This window comes from Diceros bicornis, chromosome 24, assembly GCF_020826845.1.
Source record: "Diceros bicornis minor isolate mBicDic1 chromosome 24, mDicBic1.mat.cur, whole genome shotgun sequence".
In the NCBI taxonomy this organism is placed as follows: Eukaryota; Metazoa; Chordata; class Mammalia; order Perissodactyla; family Rhinocerotidae; genus Diceros; species Diceros bicornis.
The window spans coordinates 44,633,269-44,660,614 of record NC_080763.1 but is presented as its reverse complement, the minus strand read 5'-3'; the positions used below and the strand labels follow the sequence as shown (position 1 = coordinate 44,660,614).

Below are 27,346 nucleotides of genomic sequence, written 5' to 3'. Positions count from 1 at the left end.
TCCTTCAGAATAACTTTAATACAAAGGAGTAAACATCTCTAAACCAATGCAGTGGCTCAGAAGCCCTGCTGGGTGTCACGGGAGAGAATGTCACAGAATGAAAGTGGTGACAACAGCTTGACTTCAGATGGAGCGGGACTATTTCAAATTGAGTATCCAGGAAAAGGAGGCACTGATTTCTAGAAGGAAATTTACTCCTTACTGAAGCTATTTATTGAGCCAATATGGCTGGTTAACATTTTCACTAGTATAAAGGAACCCAGTGCAGGCCTCAGACAACACCAGCTGAAACCAAGGACACAGTCTGACCCCTAGGCTACGCTGAATGCCGCTGTCCCCGTTCTCTAGATGTAGAGGACCGCCCCAATTTCATTTCATGGGTTCGGTCCATTTCTTCCCATACTGCAACTGTCTAGCATATACAAGGTACCCTGCTGCTTACCCATTTAAACTGCTCTTTAAGTTGATTAGAAAAACTTTTGTTAAAAAAACAAAGGGAAAAAAGCGTCATGTTATCTCATCCAGCCTGCCCGCCCCAGCCCCCCGACTGGAGGCATGCCAGGTGGCGGGATGGGCGGGGGCACAGGTGGCTGTCCTCCAGGGGGGACAGCTGGAGGTGGGTAGCTAGCGGGCGGCAGGCCCAGGCCTGGAGGAGGGTGAGGTGGGACTGCGTGGGTGGGGGGCAGGCGTGGGGGTGGGGGCGGGAAGTTGGGGTTGTAGGTTGGTGGAGGTGGGGGGTAGCTGGGAGTGGGGGGAGGAATGGCAGGTGGTGGGAAAGAGGTGGGGGGTGGGGGCACAGGCGGTGGGGGTGGGTTAGGGGGGTAGACGTGTGGGTGGTAGGGAAGGTGAGCTGGTGGGCCATAGGCTGGGGGCAGGGCGCCGTAGGAGGGGCCCTCGGTCTTCATCATGGACTGCAGGCTCTGGTAGCCCTCTCCGGACATGTAGGAGCTGGTGGTGGACATCCCAGTAATGTAATTGGAAGGCGGCGGTGGTGGTGGCCGGTGTGGCAGCGGTGGTGGCTGGTGCACGGGGGCCGGGTGGGCCGGAGGAGGAATCTGGACTTTGGGAAGGTCACCGGCATCCACAGGGCCCGGTGGCTCGGCCTCCCCTAAGGCAGCCGCAAGTGGGGGCTTCCGGTCTGCAGGGAAAGACAAGTCACCGCCCAGCCCTACGACGGCTCCCATGGCACTCCCAGGGCTGCTTGTGCAGGGGTGTGTCTGCTGCTTGCTGTGGGGTGGGGAAGCCCTGTGCCAGGAGCCCCACACAGCGGTTCTGATGGCCACCCCCCGGATTCCTGGCCCCCATTACAGCAGGTGGGTTGCTGCTGTTCCCCCAAGGCCATCTTCACAGAGGAGCAGTGAGCAGCTGTCACCTTCGTGGTCAGACAGCACAGGCCCGGGCCAATGTCCAGATGCCATCAGTGGATTCACAGAGGCCTTCACCACCAGCTCCCCTGGGTCTCCCTCCCTCAGCCCTAACCACACCAGCCACGGGCAGTCCCTGCAGCGCAGACCCTCTTCCACCCCAGGCCCCCAGCCCCCTCTTCCTAGTATGAACAAGTGCAGGGCCCCTTCTTTCTGCCTGCTCCGCCCCCAGAGACTGAGCTCAGGGCCAGGACCACATCGCATTACTGTGTGCAGCACTGGCATTTAGCAGAAAGCCTGAGGGCTGGTCAAGTGAATGATGTGGCATTGAGAAAAACAACGGACAAGTCTCTGACATTCCCAATGTAGCCACCAAAATAGCAATTCTGGTTCTACTTTACTAAAGAGAAGCGAGATCAAACCCTGCTGCGTCCTCTCAGAAAGAACTCCTGAGACACCCCTGTGCTCAGAGCCCAGCACAGGGCTGTCCAGACACAGCCCTCACACTCCCTTCCTCCAGAGCCTCATCTCACACGGTTTTACCTGTGGTTCCCCCTCCTCATTCATGGTCAGACACCAGAACACCCCACCAGGGGTAGCCAAACACCGAGAAAGTGTGTCTCTCCCCAAAGCAGCCCAGAATTCAAAGACAAATCATAGGAGCAAGATTTCTGGTTCCAGAGAACACAGAAAAGGAGAAGTGAGGGAAATGAAGAGGGTTTCCCGTCCCCCAGTACTCTCCCTCATGTGCCCCCCAGAGCTCCATGCAGTCTTGGTTGTGTAGACACAGACATGCGACGGCCAGGGTCACGTGGGCAGTGGCGAGGCTGGGGCACCAGAACAGAGCCACAAGCCCACTGCTTTTCCACCCCCACGGCGCTGTGGTGTCCGCTGTTCCCTCACAGTTCTCACCAAAGTGAGCGCGAGCAGAACTTCAGGTCGGCTAGGACATCCTTCAGCACCAGACATGTCCCTGGGGCTGCCTGTGCTGACCAGCATACCCACCCACCACGTCAGAAGGTCAGACACGCCTGTGGAGACACTGCTTGGGCTCCAGGGCAGGGCCGGGGCCCTCTGGTTCCAGAAGCTGACCAGACACACAAAGTATGAAGCCAAGGCCTGTGCAGAAAAGTGCCCAGCACCCTGAATTCCTCCGTGTGTCCCTCCACGCAGAGGCACTCTTCCATCTTTAAGAAATCACCTCTTGTAACATGCAACTCTGTCGCCTCCTCACGTCACCAGTGCATCTGCCCTGTCCCGTGACTGAACTCGGGACCAGCAGTCTCTCCTCAGCCCTGCGCTCCCTCTCCCCACACTCACTCCTGACATCCGACCACCACAGCCACCCTCTGAAAGGTCACTGGTGACCTCAACACCTCCTCCCGCCTCCTGTGCCTCACAGGAACTGTGGGTCTAGCTCTTCTTTTCTCCCTACGCCATAGACTCTGGCTCCATCTCTCATCTTCCCTTCCGTCTCCCCATCTGCCACAGACATCTACAAAACAGTGCGGACTCTCCTCGAGAGCTCCTGCCGCCCTGGCCCACCCACCCCTTTGCTTCCACCTCCACCTTCAGGCCCTCGGCTGGCAGGCTCTGCCCCACCACACCCCTGCCCTCCCAGCAGCCCAGCTGGCTCCAGGGTCCGGCCCGCTGCCCACACTGGGCGCTCCCTGTACTCTGCGGGGCTCCTGCCTCTGAAGAGGCCCTCTCACTGCCCTGGCTCCCCAAGTGCACCACACCTCTCCTCGGCTGGTGGTGTGCCGGGGGCCCAGGGGCGGGGGATCTGCACCTGCCGAGGAGATGCTCCATAAATACTGAATGACCAACTGCAGGTGTTTAAAAGCAAACTTCATATTGAACTTGGGATTGTAGGATTTGTCCCAAAGTGCAAAACGATGCCTCTGTTTTCTCAAAGCTTATAAACTACCGTGACTGACTATAAACGGAAAGAAACCGAAAGAGCTGACACTGATGGGTTCAGAGAAGTCTCTGGAATATCTACCACCCTTTAGAAAACACACATAACTCCTGCCTTCTCCAGTTTAAGGCTTTGTCTCCCAAAACACTGCCACAGGGAAAGAATGACGTATTCTTTACAACTTTTCTACTCTATTTTAACTATGTCAAGGAAGCTTCCCAGTTCACTGTGTACCTGTTGGGAACTTTTCATTCTTTAATTTATTCTCCATGTGACTCTGTGAATAACTGCTTATTCTTCAAAATGTACTGAGAAGATATCCTGCCAACAGGAGGCAGATGCAAGAGTGGAGTCTAAGACCTACAGCAGTCCCGCCCGGATCTGGATAAATGTGCACAAACTTGCAGGGCTCTGCTTTCCTAAAACTGATTCTAAATCCACTTTTCCTGGGTAGTGTAGCATTTCCGGATCTGAGGAGTCAGAGAACATTCAGATATACTTAGAATTTACAACCTCAAAATACCTGGTTTGTAAAAAAACAATTTTTGAAAGATCTTTGGCAATTACCTTCTTTTTAAATTTTGGCTACCAAGTCTCCCTCCAATAAACTTTTCCTAAGTCTGTCCTTCAAAAAGGCAGAGAGAAAAGCTGGCATTCCCAAGCTGCTTTCAACAGACACTTACCTGGAGGTGGGTGGGCTGGAGGCAATGGAGGGTGAGTGGTCTCAATTTTGGGGATTTTAGGTGGTGGTGGTTCTAAAAAGAAAAAGTAGATTAAAAGTAGCAGTAGATTCATACCTCTTCCTGTGAATAAACATATCACAGAGAAGAAACAAACAATGTCCTGTTAGAAGAAAGAGCAGATACGACCAAAGCTTTAGGGAACGTGAGGAAGGCCTCAGCCACACCGTTAAGTACTAATCCTTTTAAAAGAACTAAACAGATGCCCCCGCCCACCTGGTGCCCTCTAACCCCCTCTAAAACTGACATACAAAACTAAAAAAAAAAAAAGATGAGAACAGGACATTACCTGCTGCTTTGTTCTCTTCTTTGGGAGAAACAACCTGTGACGAAAGAAAATACACAACTGTTAACCCAGACCCTGGGTGTATGGAGCAGAAACTGATTACGCAGGCACTAACACAATCATAACAACAAAACACGGCCTAGACAAAAATTATTTTTGGCCTAAAGTTGCAGGACAAACCCGGCACCTAACAGAGCATCATTTCTGCTTCCTTCCTCTTTCCCTTTCTCCAGTCGGACAGAACTACAAACTGTTTTGAAGAGTGCGTTCTGAACAATGCCACGTGTCAGGCCCTCTCACGCACTGTCCTGAATTTGATGAGCAGTGTCTGCTGACATGCGTTTACCCCACATGGCTTCCTTTGGGGCTGTGTATGAACAAATGGCTTCCTCCACGAGCCGGGTTGCTACAGTGGGGAGAAACTTTGACCCTATGTCACTTAGGGCACCGAACACAATAGAGTCAGAGAGAACCGGAGACACCTATTCCAGAAGTCAGTGTAGAGAAACTTTGACCCTATGTCACTTAGGGCACCGAACACAATAGAGTCAGAGAGAACCGGAGACACCTATTCCAGAAGTCAGTGTACAGATGCAGAAATGACACCCTGACGGGTTTTGGGGACCTGTAGGAGATGACACAGGCCGTGGTGGCTGGAGGAGGAGGACAGAGTCTTCCTGGCTCCCAGAGGCACCGCTCTGAGCACATTAGTGTTCAGGCTCCCCGTGGACATGCAGTCAGAGGGTAGGGTCAGGTGCGTCACGCACGCCCTGCATTGGTGTTCTGTGAGATCCCTCAGAAACAGGAACCTGCGCAGGCGGGCTGTAGCCGCCTGGAAAGCTGGCTCTGCCCAGGGCCGTCTGGCCCACTCACCACGGCGCGCTTCGCCTGTCGGGGAGGACTGGGCTGTGGGGATGGCTTCTTGGGCTGCTGGGCTGGCTGCGGCGGCTGTTGCTGGGCTGGCTGCTGTGAGTCCTTCTGCTGGGGCTGTGGTGGCTCGGGGCCTTGCGAGGGCTGTGACTGTGGCACTTGTGGCACTTGTGGTGTAGACTGGAGAGATGGGGGCTGCTGCAGCTGATGGGGCGTGTGATGAGGCATCTGCTGTTTGCCTTGTGAGTAAAGATCCAGGATCTGGTGGCAGATGTCTAAATGACAGGCAACAATTATATTTACCACAAATTGATATTTAAGTAAAATTTACCTAGGAAAAAAAAATCAGCCCATTTCCCTTCCAGCTACGATTCCCCTACAAAGACCAATAAGCAGGGATCATACCTGCAATTCACCTATCTCCGTTATTGCGCACAGCACTGGGGTGTATTTTTAGTTCACCAAAACTATGTGCTTGGACAGAGTGAACATTATTATTAAAGAATTTAATTAAAGATGCTTCTGAAGAATAGTTTACATACGCCTATTTGGGAAAATCCATTCTCAGGACTCAAGGTTTCCAGGAAAGAATGACCTAAATATGGAACACCCTTGCAGAAAGCTCAGCATGCCCAGTACCTTCCAGAACATCCACAGGGACATCTTGCACAAACTGCTCCCACCATCTCCTATACATGGGTTTGGAGGTCCATTCTTGTATTTCAAATTTGCACAAACGTCCTGCGAGATACATCACTGCCACTGCTATGATCTCTGGTTCCCACTGCAGTGACAAGGTCGTGCAGAGACTAGTTCAACAAGAAAAAGAGGTGACTTGACTTGCATGAGCAAATACTTAACGATTAACCCAATGCATGGAGATTAGGTGCCATATCTAAATGTCAATTTGCTTATTCTTCCCTAAACATGACCAAAAAAAGTATTATAAATAGAAGAAGCAAGTTTTAAGTCTTCCAAAGGTATCGAAATAAGTTACTTTAACCATAGTTACTAACTTGTCCGTCCCTTAAAGAATAAGAATTCCAGCACATTCAAAAATTGCTGTCATGAAATACGAATGAAAATGGTTTATGTTCTACAAACCTCTGAAATCCTAGCCACTGAACTGTTTCTTCAAATGACAGCAACTCCACTCATAGGCATTCTGTTGCCCACGTGGCACCTCATTAGATCCCTGGGCTCTAAGAACATCAAGACTCTAAAACCACTGCAAGGAAGTATATTTGTGCAGAACCGAATGGGTTCTAAGCACTTGGCAAAATCCTCCAGTATATGGTTTTGGACTTATGTTTCAAACTGGTGATAAGATTTCAGCCTCTTACACTGCTGTGACACGGCAAGGCATCCTCTCTGCTGGGAAGCAGATGACCTGGACTTTAGCCCCAGCTCTGCTATTAGTTGGCTCTTCAAGGTGGGGCAAGTCAGTTTCCTCAATACAAAATAAGGGGTTTGGATTAAATGACTCATAAAGTCCCTGCCTATTTTAAAACACTACAATTAAGTCAACATTTGAACACGTGTACCTGTCATTTACAAATGTCCATGCCATTTGAACCAACTTTTGAATTTTGTTTTTATCACCTAGAAATAGGAAGAAAAGGTAAATTAGTGGTAATGGGGGGGAAAAAAAAAAGAATGCACATGAAGCAACAAGTATTTATTTAAAGTCTGCTGTGTGCTCAGCACCATCCCAACGCACAGCAAAAAGCTCCCGCCTGGAAACAATCGGGACCAAGTCCCGCCTCTGTCCTCATCCACATGACCTATGCTGACCCACCATTTATGGAAACCTGGCTCAAAGGCTGATTTTATTAGGCTTTTTAAAAATCTGACTCATTTTCCTGCCTCATATCACTTGGCCACTGGATGACAGAATCTGTTTATACATAAAAGGAAACAGTATTAACGGCTACGGTATTGAATTATCAGCCAGCTGGGTCCCGCGGACTTGACACCCTGGGCTGTCTGCTTTCTTCTTGTGAGGAGCAAAATCTGAGGGTCATCAAATTAGTACAAAGACTTGATTTCAGAATGAAATAGTGCTTTAAATAACTTTTTTCCCCTTACCTTTGAGTTGTTTTGCATACTTGAGTAGAAATTGGTATGGATGTTCCACCTGTAAGTCAAACTTTATGGTCTGTAGTAAGATTCTCTCCAGAACCATTACTTCTTCCTAAAAATAAAATAATGAATGTTGGGGTAGTAAGTTCAATCACAGGTCTGAAAACAGCACTGAAAAAGTGAGCTTTCCTATTTATTCTCTCTTCAAGTTATATTTTAGCAACTATTTTTTGTTCCTTTTCTCCTCTTTCCCGCTTAGGCTTTTAACATGCTCAGAGACAATGATAAATTCTGATAAGAACTAAAAGTAGGAAGACGAAAAAATCAGAGTTAATTTTTAAAAAATACTGGAAACAAAATAAACATTCTTAGACATGTTATTACTTTCCATATGTATGAGTCCTCCTTTACAAAACAGACCTTTACTTTATAGGTAATTGAACTGAACTGTAGTTTCTTTCCAGACCTCCACTAAAAAAATGCAATCCCTGAGGAAATTACATGGAAAACTTTAAGCAAGAAAGAGATTATGATAATGGCAGCTTCATGCAAACTAGAATAGTGAGTTGTACCAGTTGGGGGGGAAAATATATATATATATGCATATATATATGTATATATAGCGTGTGTGTGAATGGGGGCATTTCATTTTTGTGTTTAAATCTCTCATCTATCTGAAATAAGCAGTCCCATCATTTACTGAATAAATCATTTTCAAACCACATCCTAAACTATCTAAGCATACACACACACATAAAAGCTTTTCTGTTTATTGATCTGTTTGTCTACTTCTGTTACCAGGATCAAAGGGACGTAACATTGGAAGAGATAGTTCAATTATTACTCCTCTATTTCAAAAAGTTTCTTGTTTTTGCATGTCCTCCCTCCCCACCTGAATTTTAATATCATTTTACTTAGTACCATTCTAGAAAAAAATGAAAACTATTGATGTTCTGATTGGGAACTCACTGAATTTACAGAATAATTTAGGGAAATGGACACTTTTAACTATATTAAATGTTCACATGAAAAATTTATTTATTTATTAAAGTATTCTTTTCAGTCTGTTAGCAGTTTTAAAGTTCCTCCCTTCCTACCCCAGCATGGTTTCCACAAATTTCTTATAAGGTTTATTCCAGGTTATTTTATTTCACTGTTGCTATTGTAAAGGAATCTCCTCTTTTATTATACTTCCTAACAACTAGTTAATGTCCATAATAGATACTTCTTGAATTCAACCTCTGTACAGCCTGACTGTACCCAGTACTTAAAGACAATGTAAAATACAACCCAGACACTCTGTGCGGGAAGAACAATTAGCGAGACTCACTTGTTTGCATCAAAGAAAGGGCTGTGTAGAGGATTGACAGTCTCATCATTAACAGCTGTATAAATCTATTAACTCCGGGAAGAGACAATGTGTTAAGTAACTGGCTTTTACTTTGAAGTTTGGCATTACTTCACAGAATATAGAGATGATTCTGTCATGATTTATTATTCCAAATGGCATGGCAAGACTGAGGTTTTTCTACCCAAGTTTCCCAAGCTTTCTCTCAGGAAAGCTTCTGAAAATCTTAGAAACTTGCACACAGTATAAAAAAATACTGCTAACATTGGTTTTTGTTTTCCTGCTTTTGTCACCACCTGTTTCCCAGAAGTTTCAACATATCTTCTAATTTTAGAAATAATCTTTTTACCAGTGTGCCAGGCTGTAGCCCATATAATATTTCAAGATAGCCCAAGGCCTGCCTTCCCTTTGCATTTCAAATATTCAAGTAATGGGGTAATTATAGGTCTGTGTGCAAACACCATTCCTCAGGGAAGTGTTCCTCAGCCCCACACCAGCTATCTGGGGGACCTGTCTAGGTTCCCAGGTTGAATGCCCTCATCGCATCTTTAAATAACTTGTTGGAACAAATAACTGTTGAATACGTGAGAAATTAATATAATGGGAGGAACCGTATGTTAAAGTAAAGCTAACTAAGGCAAAAAAGTTCCACATGATTCACAATCTTATTTCTCCTAATTGCTTATATTGCCTCCTCAAAATAACTGCCCTGCTCTCTTCTCGGCCAAGGAAAATGTCCCCCACAACGTCTTCACTGCTCCCAGACCCAGGGTCCTTTCCTTTGGGCCTGACACCCCAGATCATGTCTGGTGAGACCGCACAGGAAACAGAGGAGGGCAGGGTGCAAAGCCCCTTTGCCCGCTCTGGTCCGGCTGGGCCCTGGTTTCAGTCTGATTAGCGTGGCCATTCCCTCTTCCTCTCTTCTGGGCACTGGAGCTGCAGAACTTCTACCTCACTGTGCCTGCACCGGGGCTCGGTTTCCTGACGTGATGGCACAAGGGGTAACAGGGGACTTCTCTAAGGCACCCTGCAACAGCACACACCAGCTGCTGCCGCGCCCTCGTCCTGTAGCTGTGCAGATCTCTGCGACGCCTTAGCAGTAACCACAGCTAATCAGCCACAAGCTCCATCTGCCCGCATGACCGAGACCTGACCAAGCACCACACTCTCCTATAACCGTCTCCCTGCTCTGTAAAAACCAAATACCCATGGGCATCGAAAACATTATCTGAGGGTTACATTACTTTTATAAAATTGCATTTTTATCATTGTTTATGAATTCCTAATAGGTTCACATTTTTATAAACAGGGAAATGGATTTACAAATAAGTTCAAGGGTCAGAGTTACCCACAATGACAATACTTACAAAGTATTCATATTAATCACAACCACAATACACGCAAAAAGCCTCTGAGCCTCTGTTAATTCCTCAAAGCAAGGAGGAAAACTAACACACACATTTAAAATACACACATATAAATACTGCTTGGCAGAGAGAGGGTAACTATTGTGGGTGGCAACACCAGCTAGTTAGGAAAAACGAGACCACAAATGGCGCTGAACTTCCTCATCTTGATTAGCTTTGCTCTAACTGGGATTTTGAGTTTCTCCCCATAACACTAGTTTGTCATTTATTCGACAAGTGTCTGTTGAATGCCTACTCTGTCCAGGCACTGTGCCACACAAAACAGACACGGTCTTTGCTCTCCTAGACCTTGCAGCGGAGAAGAGGAGAGTTCTTTGTGTGATTATTTGATTAAAATCTACCTAATTACGAGCTGTCATAAACGTTATGAAAGATAATTAACAGTGCTATAAGGGTTACAATGGGGGGAACTGGACAAGAATGGGGACGAAGGAAAGCCATTGGTCCCGGAAAGTGGTCTTTTTAGAACATAACAAAAGCATGTGTACAATCATTTTAGCACCCTTTCCTGACATTGGCAGGGGTTGTGGGGCAGGGACAGGATGGATGGTATGACCAATATTAATGCAATGCAGATGTTACTACTTTCCAACATTTTTGGGAAGCAAAAGACACAAAGCATATGTAGATGCATGTCATGTACATATAATATTGGTACTTTCTGTCTACCCAGAAGCTGGCTGGAGATGTGGCCCTGCCATCACTGCTGAACCTAAGAAGCCAAATTGCTTCTGGGTCTAATGGCAATGAAAGGATTTTTGCTCATATCCATGAAATGTGCTATTGCCCCGAAAGTGCTCAGAACACGGCTTGATACATGAGGAAGTGTTACATAAGTGTAGGCTACATTATCTGCCCTCCTCTCTTACAGAAGCAAGGAAGGTACCTTCTGCATAAGGCCCTCTTAGGGACTCAGGGGACTGGCAGATACAGTGGCCACTGTCAACAGATGGGACTCTATCATTATGCTACCATGAAGAATCAAGATTTCAAGGCAGGAAGTTACAATTCTTACCTTTGGGTCATCTCCAAACTGTCCAAATTGTACATCATTTAATAAACTACGAGCAGTTTTGATGATATCTTTACATTTTTTTGGTGTTTCTTCTACCTTCCCAGCCAGAAAGAGACAACAAGCTCCTGTCACCTAAAAGAGAGACAAAAGCTCCTGAGATACTGTTATCAGAACTCACAGAGAAACAGAAGCAGCGATCTTTGGCCTTTACAATAAACTGGTCCCCCTCGTTCTCCTACCTTCCTTTCTCACTTACTCTGACACCCTAAAAGCTTGAAGGAAATGTCACATACACATACACTCCTCCTCCCAATTGGGCTTCATAAATTATTTTAAATTTAATTTTCTGAAGAAAATATCATGTAAACAAAGTAGATGCCAGAAAGGAAAAAACTCACAGAAACCGATTTTCTTTTTTACACTGCAAACTTAACGATAATGACTCCCTGAACAGTGAGCTCTACTACAGCAAAAGCGCCCCACTAACCGCCTGTCCGGGGATCCATCTCCACCACTGCCCACACTGCCCTTCCTTTCCCTCCAGCTGCCTGGGGCCTAGGCCAGTTCCGACATCACTGGCTCTTCTCACTGCTCTATCTTCAGCTTTTCTTTGCCCACTCCGACCTCTCCTACATGCCCCTCCGTCTACACAATCCTGATCATGTCAGATCTCAGACACTGTGTCAGGGGTACAAAACCAATTCTGACACAGTCTCCTTTCTCTAGAACTTCACAAACTAGTGAGGAAGACGTGCATACAAAAATAAGTAAAGTCTTAGCAAAAGGAAGAACTCCCAACAGATTAACATCCTGTTAAGTCTAGTTCTGTCATCTTCTTCACGAAACCCTTCAATCACTTCATGGTTTACCTATTAAAGTCAAATTTCCCTAGCCTGGCATTCAAGACTCACTATGGGCGGATCCAGTCTACCTTTCCACCAGGGTCCCACCATTCCCTTCCTGCCAAACGGACCTCCTGAATGGCTGACATCGCACTGCATGCTCCTCCCAGTCTCTGGTCATGCTAGTTTCTGTTGGGAGTATTGTTCTAGCCCATCTCAGCACGTCTAAGCCCTACTTACAGTCAAGGCTTAACTTACTGCTGGCACCTCCCCACTAGCACCTTCCCTGATCCCTCCAAGACGTAACTAATCTCTCCCTTGAATGCTACAGCCTTCCTCCGTGCCACTCCTATGGCCTCACTCTTTACCATGTGTTTTGTACATGTCATTCCATCTATCCCCAACTGAAAGCTACCTAAGGCAGGTTCCCTGTCTGAATCTCCCACACAGCACATAGAGCACAGTGCATGTTTAAGAGGTAACTGAAGAATCAGTGATACGGCATAAAGAATATCTATTCCATCTTGGCCTTTGTTGAGTCTCAATTATAAGCCCACATTTATCTTGGGAAAGGTAACAAGCAAGTAAACTTTCACACAACGTACAATATGATTATGGTCCATACTGGCCCAAAGCAAAAAAAAAAACTGAATATAGTTAATTGGAAAAAAACAAAGTTCAAACTTGACTTTGTTTATATACAGTATGTAGCATATAAAAATAAATACTTTCTGGAAAATATGATAAGAAGACTACAATCAGTAGTAGTAGTAAACTGCATGGAAATAATAATGTGATAGAGAATTATGATAAAATTCAAACACTTACATATCTTGGGAATTGCTTGAAGGAATGAAACATATAGAAGCGATGAAAATAAATTATTCCAGTTGCCAGGGTATCATAGTGTCTGTTGTTCTGGTTAAGGACTTTAGCCAAGAATTTTTACAGGTTATGTTCTTAGTTAAATGTGGAAAAACAATAAAGACAAACAATAACAACAAAATCAGTGGTAAACACTATCAGTGGCAAAGCAGGCAGATGGAACCTCAGGGTGGCAGAATTCTGGTACAAGAATTCGCAAGTTGAAGTTTATGCTTTTAACAAGGCAAGCCTTCACCATCCTGTAGGACCACCTCCACTGTGATCACTGGGTGCTCATTTTCCACCTGGTGGCCACTTGCTCAATGGCTAAGTTTATACATTTAAACCATAAACAGGAAATAGAAAACTCCTGAAGAGCCAAGCAAACCAGAAATAACATTTAAATAACAAAGATATTTAAGAGGCATTTTAATACAGATATATTATTTTGTCTATAGTATCTAATTTAATTCTTGGTGGTGGTGGTGGGGAGCCTATCTATATTAGATTCCAAGAAGACTCAGGATACAGTCCCAAACGCGTGCCCACATCAAAGATGAAGCGAGCCCCCTCTCGGCGGTACCGGGCCTCAGTGGCTGGATCGAGTCCTTCTAACTGTGAAGGTGTATGAGCCAAGTCTTTCTTATCCCAGTACCAACATGGTTTTGTGTGGTCCAGGTTTGCTGAGGTTACTGAAGGGCTTGAATTTTCTTTACTCTCCTTCATTTATTGAAGTAGACTTGTTCTTTCCAAAAGATTTTCTGAAAATGTTAGAATCCTAAGAGAAAGAGCAGCAGCAGCAAAGTTGGAAAGGGATACTCCACATTAATCAATCCCAACATTATAAACAATCTACAATCACAGACTGTACCTGATTTTGGATTAAAATTTCCCATAGAAGCACCACTACTGACAGGCAGTTAGAAGCCCAGGTTCACCTCCAAAGCTAATTTAACACCTAAGTGACCCACAGTATAAGTCCCAAATTTCATAGCTTAAAAGGAAGAGCATTTCCATCTCACTCTTCTTTCTGCCTTTTTTCACCAGACTGACCTCCCTCATGCTGGACTAGAGTCCATTCTTCAGTAAAACCCAGGCCTGTCCTAGCCCCCTAAAAAGATTTACTTTACTCCAAAATTATCCATCTCTTCTAACCAGCACCCAAATTTTCCTTTACTGAGTTTACTTGATTTCAGTTAGGTACTTTCACTTAGAAAAGCCAACAAATTGGACTCATTGCCATCTGCACAAGTCACTGAATTGTGCAATATGTTGAATCAGATATGAGGGAGAGTGATTTTGGGGGAATGGATGGAGGGAGGGGTTTCACAAGGGAAGGAAGGAGCGCCTTTAAAATTTTCTTGCTTTCTCATCCTCTTCTCTTTCATTTTCATTCAGAATAAAGAGATTCTCTAAAAGCTGAGGAAAGAAAACAAAAAACAAGGACTCTCATCTAGAGGCCACTGTAATATGTAAATTGTTTGTAAATTGGATCAGAGAATAGAAATTTTCAAATAAGGCAGCAAAAGCATTCTAAAAGAGGCAGCTAGAACCAGGTTGGTCTGGTTAGCAAGAAAATAGCAGTTCAGTGGCCAGGCTTTGGGCCAGGACCATCAATTAATCTGGAAGCCTAACTTTTCCTGTGTGCCTGCCTCATTTCTGGTGCCGTGGCAGGGCTGAGTCCTCTCTTTCTTTTTGCACTTGGGAGCTCTAAAGAAAATCGGATCTTTCCTATAACAGGAAGAATTAAGTACCTGGAGAAAAGCAATCTTCTTAAACTAATTTGCACCTCTGTGTGCAATCGAACTGGGCAACAGTTGGGGGTGGGAGACGACCAGTTAACTAAAGCCTCGGTAAATACGAAGAGTTCATAATCAGATGCTCAGTAAACACAAAGAGTTCATAGTTAGATGTCATACTGAGATATCACGTCTCACCCATCAGATAGGCAAAAAATCCAAAAGTTTGATGATATACTCTACTGGCAAGGCCAGGGAGAAGCAGGTGATCTCATATATTGCTGGTGGGAGTACAAAATGGAACAACTCGCACAGAGGGGAATTTGGCAATACCTAACAAAATTACATGTGTGTTTGCTCTTTGACTTAGCAATCCCACTTCTAAGAATCTACTCTGAAAATACCATCACAAGTATGTAACAACATATGCACAAGATTACTCTCTAAAGTGTTATTTATAATAGAAAAAATTGTAAACAACTCATATGTCCATGAATAGGGCACTGGTTGAATAAAATACGGCACATTAATATAAATGGCATACCATGCAGCTATTGAAGAGACTAAGAACTTTAAGTACTGGTATGGAGACAGTTCCAGGATCAGCAAGAAGCAGGACAATGTACATAATATGTTAGTATCTACTTAAGAAAAGAGGAGAAATAAGAACAGACATCTCTATTTTTTTAAACTAATAAAAGAAATGGTGACCAATAGAGAATGGGGAAGAGCAGAATGGAAAGGACAGGGATGGGAACAACACTTCACTGAATGTATCTTTCTATGTAGCTTTGACTTTTTAAAAAACCTTTTATTTTAAAATAATTATAGATTTACAAAAGATTTGTAAAGACAGTATAGAGAATTTTGTATACTTTTCACCCAGCTTCCTCTAATGTTAACATCTTATATAAACATGGTACATTTACCAAAACTAAGAAATTAATTTTGGTACATTATTAACTAAACTATAGCCTTGACTCAGATTTTGAGTTTTCCCAAAAATCCCTTTTCTGTTCCAGGATCTAATCCAAGATGCTACATTGCATTTAGGCGTCATATTTCCTTAGTATCTCCTAAGATGTAGCAGTTTCTCAGTCTTTTCCTTGTTTTTCATGACCCTGCCAGTTTTGAAGAGGTAGATTAAAATGTCCCCGATTTAGGTTTGTCTGACGTATTCTCATGAATAGACTGGAGTTTTGAGAAGAATGCCACAGAGGTGAAGTGCCCCTCTCCTCACATCACATCAGGGGGTAGGTGATATCAGAATGACTTCTTACTGTTGATATTAACCATGATCATTTGGTTAAGATGGGATCTGCCAAGTTTTTCACTGTAAGTTATTGTTTCTTCCTTTTCATTTTCTATTATTCCTTAGAAGTAAGTCATGAGGTCCAGCCCCTACTCTAGGATAAGGGCATTAAGCTCCACCTCCTGGAAGAAGTATCAAAGAATGTGTGGACATATGTTAAAACTACCACAGTGAATAGTAAACACTTGGGGGAAAATATTTTGCAATGCAAAATACTATGCAAAGTACCTGTTTCTCCTTAAAGTTTCACCCATTAATTTCAGCATTAATCTGAGAATCTTGCCTGCAGCCATTATTATTGTAGTGTTCCAATGGGGATTTTCTATTTCCTTCCTTCCTTCAACTTTATTTGGAATTCTTTTGTAAGAAAGATCGTTCCTTCTCCTTCATTTATTCAATCATTTATTTATATTAGTATGGAATCAGCAGTATTTATTTTATGCTTTGATTGGCTCCTGAATCTTTTTTTAACTTTGACTTTTGAATCATGGAAATATTTAACATACTCATCAACTGAACTAAAAAGAAAAAAGCAAATCCAAAAACTCAAAATAAACCCATTGTACACCAAACAGGCAACATAACCACACAGAAAACCATTATAAGTAATATCTGATCTTGTTCCATCCTGAGTGAGATATATTCTAAGGACAAAAAGAACTGCAAAGAAATCTTAAACCTCTTCAGCAATGCATTGTTAGTAGTTACGTTAACATGGTAATTGTCAAACCATTTTTTTGTATATTGTAGGATAAAGCAAATACATAAATGTTAATGGGATTAGGAATCAAGATTTTCAGTGCAAAGGAAACAAACATATATATATATGCACAAGATCAAAGGTTAAGAAAAAAACGTGTAATGTTACATTTTAATTGAAAATATCAAAATAAATCACGGTGAAAAATATAAACATATAGATCCCAGCTCTGTGCATTTCAAATACCTGGAAGCAACAACACTCTTATAATCAGGAACACATATAGTGCCCAAATCTTAGCTTTCCACACTACTATCCTCGAAAAGGAACCAGGTCTCCTCTCTTGCCTGGGGTGTGCTCAAACGAATGGAAGCTTATCAAAAGACACAGGAGCCAGCACTGACTCTCCCAGGACAAACTCAGGGAATCTGAATATTAAAAAGAAAAATGACTATGACTGATCGTAAAGAGTGAATAAACAATCCACGAGTCCATAGTAATATTAAAAAAATTATACATACATATATATATATATAAAATGAATCCACTTGGCTAGCTAGCACTGTTAATAATTATTGTGAAAAAAGTACCTTTACCTTAACAAGAATGATCAAGCTTGGCATCACTAATAGGGTGAAAACTTGCCATTATGTGCCTCCTGACGTGATGAGATAGGAAATAAATATCAACCACCTATGTAGTATTCTTACCGCCCCAAAAAGTTAACCTAAATCCAACCAAGCCTTTAGACCTAACTTCCAGTTTACAGTAAATACTGGGAGTAGAGGAACAAGTTAAATGGCACAATAAGGAAACTATGAATCACATCCAGAAAGTGTGACACTCTTACAAGACAACTGACCTGGTCTCTCCCAAAAAGTCAACGTCATGAAAAAAACAAAAGATGGGAGGAACCATCCTGGATTTAAAAAGACTAAAGAGGCATAACAATCAAATGTAACGTGTGAACCTTGTTCTCTATTAACATCAATTAGTCTTGCCTGTTTCTGAAGGATTGTGGAATGATATAGTATCTTTTGTCTACAACTGATTTCTTTTGCTCAATATTATGTTTGTGGGGTTTATCCTTGCTGTTGCATAAAGCAGTATTCATTCATTCTCACTACCGTACAGCAGTGGTTTTCAACCAGGGGCGAATTTGCTCCTCAGGGGATATTTGGCAATGTCTGGAGACATTTTTGGTTGTTATAATTGGGGGGCTGCTACTGGCATCTAGTGGGTAGAGGCCAGGAATGTTGCTGAACATTCTATAATGCACAGAACAACCCCCTTCAACAAGGAATTAACTGGTCCAAAATGTCAATAGTGCTGAAGTTGAGAAACTTGGCTATACAGTATTCCACTCTACAAATATAACACAATTTATTTATCCATTCCACTGTGGATGGACATTTGAAATGTTTCTGTTTTTTGATTATTAATAACAGTAATGAACATTCACGTACATTCTTGTAGAGCAGAAGGCAACTGGCCAATCAGCTGAGGGAATCAATATCTCAGCATATCTGTAATTTACTCATGGTGCACTAGCTGGGAATCTCTACTTTAAGATATATTAACCTAACAGTTCTCCATGTACTTATTCATTCAAATATTTACTGAGAATTTACTATGAGCCAGGCCTCAATGACACAGCAGGAAACAAAAGAGGCAAGGTCTTTGCCCTACCAGAAGCTTCCAGTCTAGTGGCAGAGACCAAGAAACAAATACATTGGTATTTGTAAGGGAGTGGTAAGTGTCATGAAAAATAACAGAGCATGGTAAGGGGAGAAAGTGATGAGGAGGAGCTGTTTAGAGATTTGCAGAAGGAAGACCAGTTAGGAGAGGACAGTAGCTGTTCAAGTAATGCCTAGAGGAGGGCCTGTCCCCACACAATGGTAGTGGGAGAAAGAGGGGGCATTATAACTGGCTGTGAGGCAAAAAACGGCAAGAGATGATTTCAAGTTTGCTTGACTGACAGAGAAGAGTGATACTAAAAACAAAAATGGGGAAGAGAGAGTTGGTTTTGATGGGGGGAGGAAAAGAAGACTTTGGTTCTATAAACATTAGGTCTGAAGAACTTGTAAGACGCTTGGGTGAAGCTATCCATCAGACAGATAAGCAGGCCTGTTGAAATCTGGTAAGAATATATATCCTTGGGATTCATCTATATAGCACTGACAACTAAAGTCATGGTGAGGGAGGAAGGGAAAGTGAAGAAAGAAGAGGCCTGGGGACAGAACTCGAGGAAGGAGGAAGAATCACCAAAGGAGAGAAAGGGAAGGAACGGTGAAAGAGGTAGGGAAATGCGCACCCTTAACTGCAGAGGAAACCACGGGATATCAGCTTCAAGCCAGAGGTGACAGTCAACAGTGACAAATGCTAAAGAAAAATGAAAGGACAAGGAATTAAGGAAAGGGTACTAGAATTGGTGATTAGTTATCAGAGATATTGAAAATTGATTGTAGCCATGGTTACACAACTCTGAATATACTAAAAACCACTGATTTGTACACTTTAAATGGGTGATTTGTACGGTATGTGAATTATATCTCAATAAAGCAGATACATACACATACGTAAACAGAAGAACCCTTTCAGAAGTGCATTGGGGCAGAAGGAAGACTACAAGGGGTGTTAAGGAATGAACAGGCTATGAAACAGGTTATTCCTGTTTTTTCTGCATAAAGGAGAATGAAGCATGTCCGAAGCCAGAAGATAAGGTGCCACTAGAGGAGGCTGAACAAGCCACTGAGCGTTTACTTGGCCAAGGGATAATACAAAGCACAGTAAAAAAGTCAACCTTAAAGGAAGTTCTTTCTCTGAGACAGAAGGGAAGGAAAAGTCTGAGGAACATATTTAAAAAATCATTTAAGGGGAACGAAATAAATCATGAAAGAGTATCTCCATTTTCTCTGGGAAGTAAAGTGCCAAGGCATCTGCTGAGATGAAAGGGGCAGAGGAGGGACAGGGTTAGGACCCAAAAGGGATGAAAAAGAATCTCAGTCCAAAAGTGGATAAATCACAAATATATTCAAGCCTGACCTTGCTGTCATTGGCTAAACCCCATGCTAATAATCTAGTGTAGGTGCCTTCAGACTCCGCAGCTGAATGAACAATTACACAACACACAGTGAAAATAAACCTACATAAACAGAATAGAAACAGTCCTCTAAATCATTCATGCCCCTGAAAAAGTTCTTGCCTCAGTGCTACAACCCTTTTCCCTACTACTCTTTATTTTTTCACAAGACCCTAAAGTTATAAATTTTCTCATTAGCAGCTCATAATTACTGTAAAAATGACAGAGATTTAAGAGCTCCACAAAGTAAAAATCTCTCCATACACAAGCAGCATGTCAAGGCATTTCAGTAACATCTTTCAGGAATGTGCTTCAGATACATCATTTCACATGATGAAAGATTAAATGCATTTTCAACATTTAGAATTATGGATACTTACAAATTGGAAACAATAGTAAGGTCACTACTCAATTTTTTCACCCAGTACAGAAATTCCCTCTAAACAACAGTAATATTTGGTCACTAACTAACCTTCATTTGGCCACTTTCATTAATTGGACCTTAATAATTTACAAAGCAGCCTATGACATTGCTGGGTATCAATAATTGGTATGCATATTAATTCTTGTATTAGTCATTTATTGGTTTTTATCTGTTCTGTTCATCCTCTAGATCTGGTAAATAGATGGGACAGAATAACAAACGAATGACATCTACCTTTCAACAATTCTCTGTAGCTCCCACCTAGGTCCCTCAGGTTTGAAAATACCTTTCCCTTATCTATTGATCGCCTTTCAAATATGTGCAGACAATTTTCCATTCCCTCCTCTTCTCCAGAGTAAACGTTTGTCTCTCAACATGGTTTTTAGTGTTTCAAGGTCCATCCTAAACTCTAGCAATCAAAATGGAAAACAATACTCTTTATATGATTTGCGTGGTACCTGGGGGAAGGGAGGTTACTAGTATTCAACATGACCATAGCGTTTGCACTGAGTTGCAGCACGTCTGCAAGCTATGTTTTCTTATCCTCACAATTTATCGCTGAGGAAATGGAGCCAAAGAGACATGAAGCAACTTGCCTAATTCATACAGCTAGTAAATGCCAGAGCCACAATTTGTCATTAGACCGAGATATACCACCTTCCCTCAATCTGGGGAAGATTCTATTTGCTTCTATAAATGGAACATTACATCCCAGAACCATTTTTGTCAAGTCAGGTCTTCCTCATGTCAAATATGTACAACTGAGTTTTTGTAAATTTAATCATTCCTGGCAAATTTACATCTTGTTAGTTTTGGCATATTATTTCAGCCTTTAAGAAGTCTTTGAATCCTGTGTATCATCTAACGTACTGGCTATCACTACAGGTTTTGAGTGTATTTATTACTTTAGAAGCATGCCTCACATATTTAAAGTTGGTAATACGAAAGCACTAACCAGAGTAAGGGCAAGACCAGAGCCCTGCAGCTTATCTCTAAAAACCTCTCTTCAGGTTGACATCAACCCGTTAATCAGCATTTTGGGTTTGGTAATTTGAGTGGATATATCCATCTAACCAGACCCTATCCAGTGTATATTTATTTCTTGCATCTACTAGGACAGGAAGAGAGATTATGTTCAGTGTCCTAAGGAAATATAAATGGTTTCATGTCCAGCAATCCCCCATCCACCACCAACCAGTCTAGTAAACTTATAACAAAAGGGAACATGGTTTGTGTCACCTGGCTGCGGCGGCTGCTTTTTTTTTTTTTCGGTGAGGAATTAGCTCTGGGCTAACATCCGTTGTCAATCCTCCTCTTTTTGCTGAGGAAGATTGGCCCTGGGCTAACATCTGTGCCCATCTTCCTCCACTTTATAAGGGACGCCGCCACAGCACGGCTCGACAAGCGGTGCGTCCGTCCACACCTGCGATCCGAACCTACGAACCCCAGGCCGCCAAAGCCGAGCGCGCGAACTTAACCGCTACGCCAGCGCGGGCCGGGCCGTTCCCCCCGCCTCCCCCCCTCCACCACCCCCCCTCCACCCCCCCCCCCCCCCCGCTTCCTTTTTAATTGAAGCTCTGCTGGCTTGAGGGAATAAGCTCTCCTTTCTCAAGTAGGCACAAACTCTCTTTCTGCTCTCCCAACAAGATTCTAAAACAGATTATTAAGAAGTTCTAGCATCCAAGAGCCATGTAATTGCTCTCTGCAAAAACTGAGACATTTACCAGACTCCAATCTTCTATCAGTAACTGCAGTTTTAGGATTCCTCAAAAGCTATGAACAATGATTGTACAATCTTATCTGCAAGTACTCTGGTATATTATTTATCTGAGCCTACAAATATGAATTAGATTTAGCCCAATTAGATATTCTTTATAATCTCCTCAACCGCCATAAACTTAATTCCTCTTAATTTTGTTTGCCCTTACCCAGTTTTAGAGAAAACAAACAGAAAACATTTTTCTTCCTTCTAGACACTCAATGAACTCACTGCTTTCAACCACGATCTCCTGAAATGAACTAGTTCATTTTGTAGGCTATGATCAATTTTTTTTAATAATTTTATTTATTTATTTACTTTTTTCCCCAAAGCCCCAGTAGATAGTTGTATGTCATAGTTGCACATCCTTCTAGTTGCTGTATGTGGGACGCGGTCTCAGCATGGCCGGAGAAGCGGTGCGTCGGTGCGCGCCCGGGATCCGAACCCGGGCCGCCACCAGCGGAGCGCGCGCACTTAACCGCTAAACCACGGCGCTGGCCCTATGATCAATTTTTAATTTATGACGTCAACTTTAGAAATAGCATTTAAAATTTAAGGATCTCATTAGCAATTAGAAAGCGTCTTTATCACTTGTTCGTGAAAACCACGTCTTCAAAATGGAACAAATGTTATGATGCTTTATGCAAGAATCAACTGATACGTTTGAATGCATCACAACATAAACAGAATGAGACAAAAGCAAAGAAACCCCTAAAATTAAACACTAATGTAGTCCCTCTGAAAAAAATAAAACAATCCTGGATAAATAATCTTGACTATAAATGTAAGAGTTAACAGGCAAGCATCCTAAGAACATCAACAACCTTAACCAAAATGTCTATCAATACCACCACTACCATCATCCTATCCATTCTCCATTCAGCAATATAGACAGCTACTACACGTCATGCAGTGTTCTAGACGATGAGGATACAAAGCTCCCCGTGGAGGTTTCATTTTAGCAACATCATTCATACAAACCTTTAACGAGCGCCTACAGTTGCAAAACACTGTGCTGGATATCTCTCAAGAGCGATACACAAGCATTATCAGGTTTACCTTACAAACATAAAAGGCCATCCTCAAGTAATTGCTCTGAGAAGTCGTTCCTAACTTCAGATGATTTAGCGAAAGCTCCGTTTAATTGGCAAGGCAAATTCACGGAGCGTTACCGACCATGCTTTGTGCTGGTAACAGCCTAAAAGCTTTTAGATAACCTCTCGCCTTTCGCTTCAACTTTCTAAAGAACACTGCCTTTAGTAAACTAAATAACCCAGGAGAGGGTCGGTAAGGACAACGTCTCGGCAAGAACGAATCTAATCGCGGAAGTGCCTTTTCCTCAATCCTACTCTCACCTTTGTTACACAGCTCCTCAGACTCCAAAGTCCGAGTACACCAGATGTGGAAGAATACCCAAAGTCTCAGGTCTAACCAGGAGTCGGTTGGGACCGACACACTGCGAAACAGCTGGGACGACGTGGGTAGTCTGTGGGTAGTCTGTCGCTGCGCGCGCGTGAGACCCCTGCCCCTTCTCCCCACCTGCTAGAAAGTCACCGAAACCTAGCTGCGCCTCACTGCGGGGGCCGCTACCTGTTCGAAGGTCCGCGCCGGCCTGCCTGCCCCGCTCCTGCGCCTCAGACCCTTCCCCGAAACCCGTCCCACAGCCCCGCCGTCGCCCGCTAACTTCGACCTGCACCGGGGGGTAGCGGAGGGAGGCGGAATCCAGCAAGAAAGACTCCGCCAGCGGACGGAGGCAGGCGGCCATACCCTACTGCGACCTCCAGGAACTCGGGAGGTGAGCGGCGCTGCCGGCGACCCGTCGGTCACTCACCCCTCGCCTCAGGCAAGCCCTTTAGCAACGTCTCTCCTTGCCGACTGCGGCCATCTTGGGCGTGGAATGTCGGGGCACTACGTCATCACGCTGCGTCCGCGACGGAAAACAAGCGACCGGAGGGCACCTGTCAACCAATCAGAAGAACGTAGAGCTCTCAAACGAGGAAAGAGCCGCCAATCTACTGCTGGTCCCTCCCCCCGGGTCAGTGGTCGCTGCGGGCAGGAGGAGGGGCGGGCCGGGGGCCCATCCCGTTGGTCCCGCCCCCCGGGGCGAGAGGGAATTCGAGAGCAACCGAACCTGCTAACGGAACTTGGGCGCGAGGGGCGGGGCCCTAGCGCCCGTCCTCCAATCAGCGCTCGGGTGTGGGCGCAGTCTAGCCAATGGTGGCCCAGAAGCTGGCTGGGCCGAGCCCGCCGCTCTGGCCCCGGAGCCCGCAGGCCCAATGGCTGAGGAGGAACCCGAGCCGAACGGTTGGGGGCGGCGGGGCGGGGCCGCGCCCATGCGTCTGATCCGCGGGCCAATAGGCGGCGGCGGCGGCGGTCCGGGGGCGGGGCCCGGGGGCGGGCGGAGCCGGGTTGGGCCGCGGCGGCGGGGCCGTCTCAGGCCGCCGTCCCGCCCCTCCCGTCCGACCTCCTCCGCCGCCGCCGCCGCCGCCTGGGGCTTGGTTGAGGCGGACGGTGGGTGCGGGCCGGAGCGTGGCGCCGCCGCCGCCGCCGCCGCTGCGCGAAGGGGCAAGCGGGCAGGTGAGTGCCGGCGGCGACCGGTCCCCGCGCGGCCCGCGAGGCAGACTCGCGCCGCCGCCCCCAGGCGCTGCGAGGCGGTCCTGCGCCCCGGCCGGCGCCCCTCGGCCGAGGTCCGGCCCGCACCCCGGCGGCCGCTGCGGGCCCGGGGGCGGGGGCCGGTGTGCGTCCTGGGGCCCGGCAGGGAGGGCTGGCTGCGGGGGGCCCAGCGGGGTCGGAGGCGCCTCTCGGCCTCTGCCCTCCGGCGTTGGTGGCGGGCACACTGCCGCTGCCCCGCGGCCTCTCTTGCGCTCGGCGCTCCCGGCCCCGCTCCCCCCGCCCCGGAGGTGGCGGCAGGTGCAGGGGGCGCCCGGCCCCTCGGCGCCCACCGGGTGCGGCCCAGGCCCCTCTCCCTCGCGCTCGTCAGCTCGGCTCTGCGTGCGGCCGGCTCACGCTCTCGCTTCCTTCCTCCCTCCCGTCACCCCGCGAAAGGCCGAGCGGCTTTCCTGTTCCTCTCTCCAAACCCTAGGTGCCGGCCGGGGTGCCCGGGGACTAGCCCCTGCTTCTCTCTCACTTTCCAGCTATAAAAACAGTCGTTGAAAATAGGTCATCTTTCTTCCTACGCGCCCTGGCCGTCTTCCACACGTTCAGTGCCCTACTAGGGAGAAGAATTCAGGGCTTTGGAGTTTGTCATTCCGGCATTCAACTCTTCCTCCTCGTGGCTCCAGCCTGGCGATGCAACTCCGCCTCTCCCATTTTGCACTCGGGGAGAAGGAGCCGATTAGCGGGGGCCTCACTCCCGCCGTGTGTTGACACGTTTAGGATCACTCGGAGGGTATTGTTTTGCTTTTCCAAACGAAGGATGTGATGTTTCAAAAGCAAAAATACTTTTAAAGTAGGTTGACAGGTTAATTTTGCTTTGAAGAACCTCCGAAGAGTTAATCTGTTAGCGATGGACCTGTCCATAGCTTGGTGGTGGTGGGTACACAGCTGTAGGTGTTTGTCAAAACTGGTAGATCTGGAGACGGGAAAGTGTGAATTTTATTGTATGTAAATGATGCCTCTCTCTCCCCCATTTTTCTTCTCAAAAATGACCCCACTGGTATTTCAAAACTGAAATAACCAGTAAGAGTCTTGGAGATGTTTTTCTTACTGTTTTAAGTGAATGCATTTAACTCAAGAATATAGCAAAATAGAAGCAGCTTTACTCTCCACGGTTAAAATTTGGCAAGACTTGCTTGCACCATGATATATTGTGTCTGTACGGGCTACTATGCATACAGGCCTGCGTTACCAAATTAGTCCCAGGGGCTGCTGTGATTGATATTTTGGTCAAGTTCCAACAATTTAAGGAGTTTTACTCTGGCCCAAGAAAGTGGTTTGCAAAGCCCAGTTCTTGAACAGCTACAGAACAACCTCTTTACTGGGACCCCAAACAACCTCAGTTTTCAGTCTTCTGCTACCCCTTCCTGTCTGCCCTCCTTTTTCTCTCTGTATTCGAAATTGTAAGTTAATATCTGAAATGAAACCCTAGTCTGAACGTGTGAAATGGTTGCTGCTTCTCATCTCTTCTCCAGTTTGCTAACATCTCTCAGTGCTTTTTCCAGGAATAAGAAGGATGTTGGACTTGAAGATTAAAACATTTATTCCTATGTTTGCTGTAGAAATGAAAGTTTCTGTTCATTTGTGTCAATAAGAAAGTACCGCTTATGGAGCTCCTCTTCTATATGGTGAACATTTAGGCCACATTTTAAATGATGGTTAAACTTTTGCTTTAGAAGCCACTGGAGAATGAGAAAACTGTAAAGGTTGTACTCAAATATTTTTCCATTCTAAAGTTGAACCACTGGAAAACTATTTTTGTTTTGAGAGCTCTGATAACCAGTCACAACAGCCTCCTTAAAACTTGATGCTTTCATATCTAGAAGAGAATGACGAGATGACAGCTAGAGGAAAGTGTCAACATTAGCACAACAGGGGCTTGCTCATAGTCAATAGTTAGTAGATAATTATTGAATTCAGTGAAAACCAGGTACATGGTTTGGGCCGCGTGGAATTTTAGTAAAAATAGAGTAAAAAATCTCGCCTCCTGCCTCAGGGTTACTCGCATTCTTTTTTACTAGATGTTGGTTTAGTTTGCGGCTTTCCAAGTCTCTTAAAATGTTTGAATTACATCATCCCCTTTTTTCTTATTGCTAATCTGAAGTAGCTTTTAGAAATGTAACTAATAATACTGTATCTTTTTTTGTGTAGCTTGATGAATATCTTTCACTGGAAGGTTTTTTCTCTTTAGAAACTGGCTGCTGTGTGTGGTGCTTCTGTTGGGGGTGGGGAGGAAGAGTTCCAAGTGTGTTTCCTCTCCTTGTACCTAAGTCGTGGGAATGGAGCCTAGATTTTGTTCCCCCACAGAAGAATAAGAGTCATTTATTGCTATGGCATTAAACGTTTTTAACAGAACAGTGAATATATCTTTATTCTTATGTTACTTTGGACGTTGCTTGTGGCCAGTTATTTGTTTTCTCAATTAGCTAGCGTTATATTTGGGCCCATTAATTTATCAGTGAAGAATATTTTGATTTGTGAGTCCTTTTTCTCTTGCTTCGGTCATAGCAGTGTTTATCTTGGATATCAGTTCATTCTGAGTCTTTTTAACCAGTTAAGAGTCTTAGACTTACACCTGAAATTTATACAATGTTATAAACCAATGTTACTGCAATAAACAAAAAATTAAAAAAAAAAAAAAAAAGTAAAACCACCCAGAATGTCAGTGCTCAGAGAAGAAAAAATAGTATTAGACTAAGGATTCTTGACTTTTAAATTTTCCTAGTTTTCACTTTTGTTACATTTACAGGTGTACCTTCCTTGGCAAAATTGACTTCTGTACACTGGATTTCCTTATATTATTTTCCTGTTTATAAAATTGGAGATGTTAAATATTTTGATCTACAAATATAATTAATTTACATAATGTTTATTCTCCAACGAAAAAGAAATTTCTAACAAAATATTAATACACGTGAT

At 44.5% G+C, this 27,346-nt stretch overlaps 2 protein-coding genes across 3 annotated transcripts in view; one reads left to right on the top strand and one right to left on the bottom strand.

Annotated features, from left to right (window-relative positions):
* On the bottom strand, nt 1-23,755 carry CCNK (cyclin K). Of its 2 annotated transcripts, none has more exons than XM_058567679.1 (11): nt 23,604-23,755; nt 13,286-13,534; nt 12,721-12,802; nt 11,051-11,182; nt 7,267-7,372; nt 6,723-6,780; nt 5,818-5,987; nt 5,182-5,453; nt 4,312-4,345; nt 3,966-4,037; nt 1-1,138 (listed from the first exon to the last, which is right to left on the bottom strand). In XM_058567679.1, exons 2-11 carry the CDS (start codon nt 13,480-13,482, stop codon nt 513-515), a joined length of 1,749 nt encoding a protein of 582 aa, XP_058423662.1. In that variant the 5' UTR covers nt 13,483-13,534; nt 23,604-23,755; the 3' UTR covers nt 1-512. The 2 variants fall into 2 exon arrangements, with proteins under 2 accessions (XP_058423662.1, XP_058423663.1); XM_058567680.1 differs by lacking the exon at nt 23,604-23,755 and adding an exon at nt 23,463-23,532.
* A 505-nt stretch (nt 23,756-24,260) lies between these two features.
* Nucleotides 24,261-27,346, top strand: part of SETD3 (SET domain containing 3, actin N3(tau)-histidine methyltransferase) — a 75,946-nt gene continuing 72,860 nt past the window's right edge. Inside the window, exon 1 of the mRNA XM_058567678.1 lies at nt 24,261-24,349. The gene's annotated coding sequence lies outside the window, so the exon portion shown is untranslated. The remainder of the gene's footprint in view (nt 24,350-27,346) is intronic.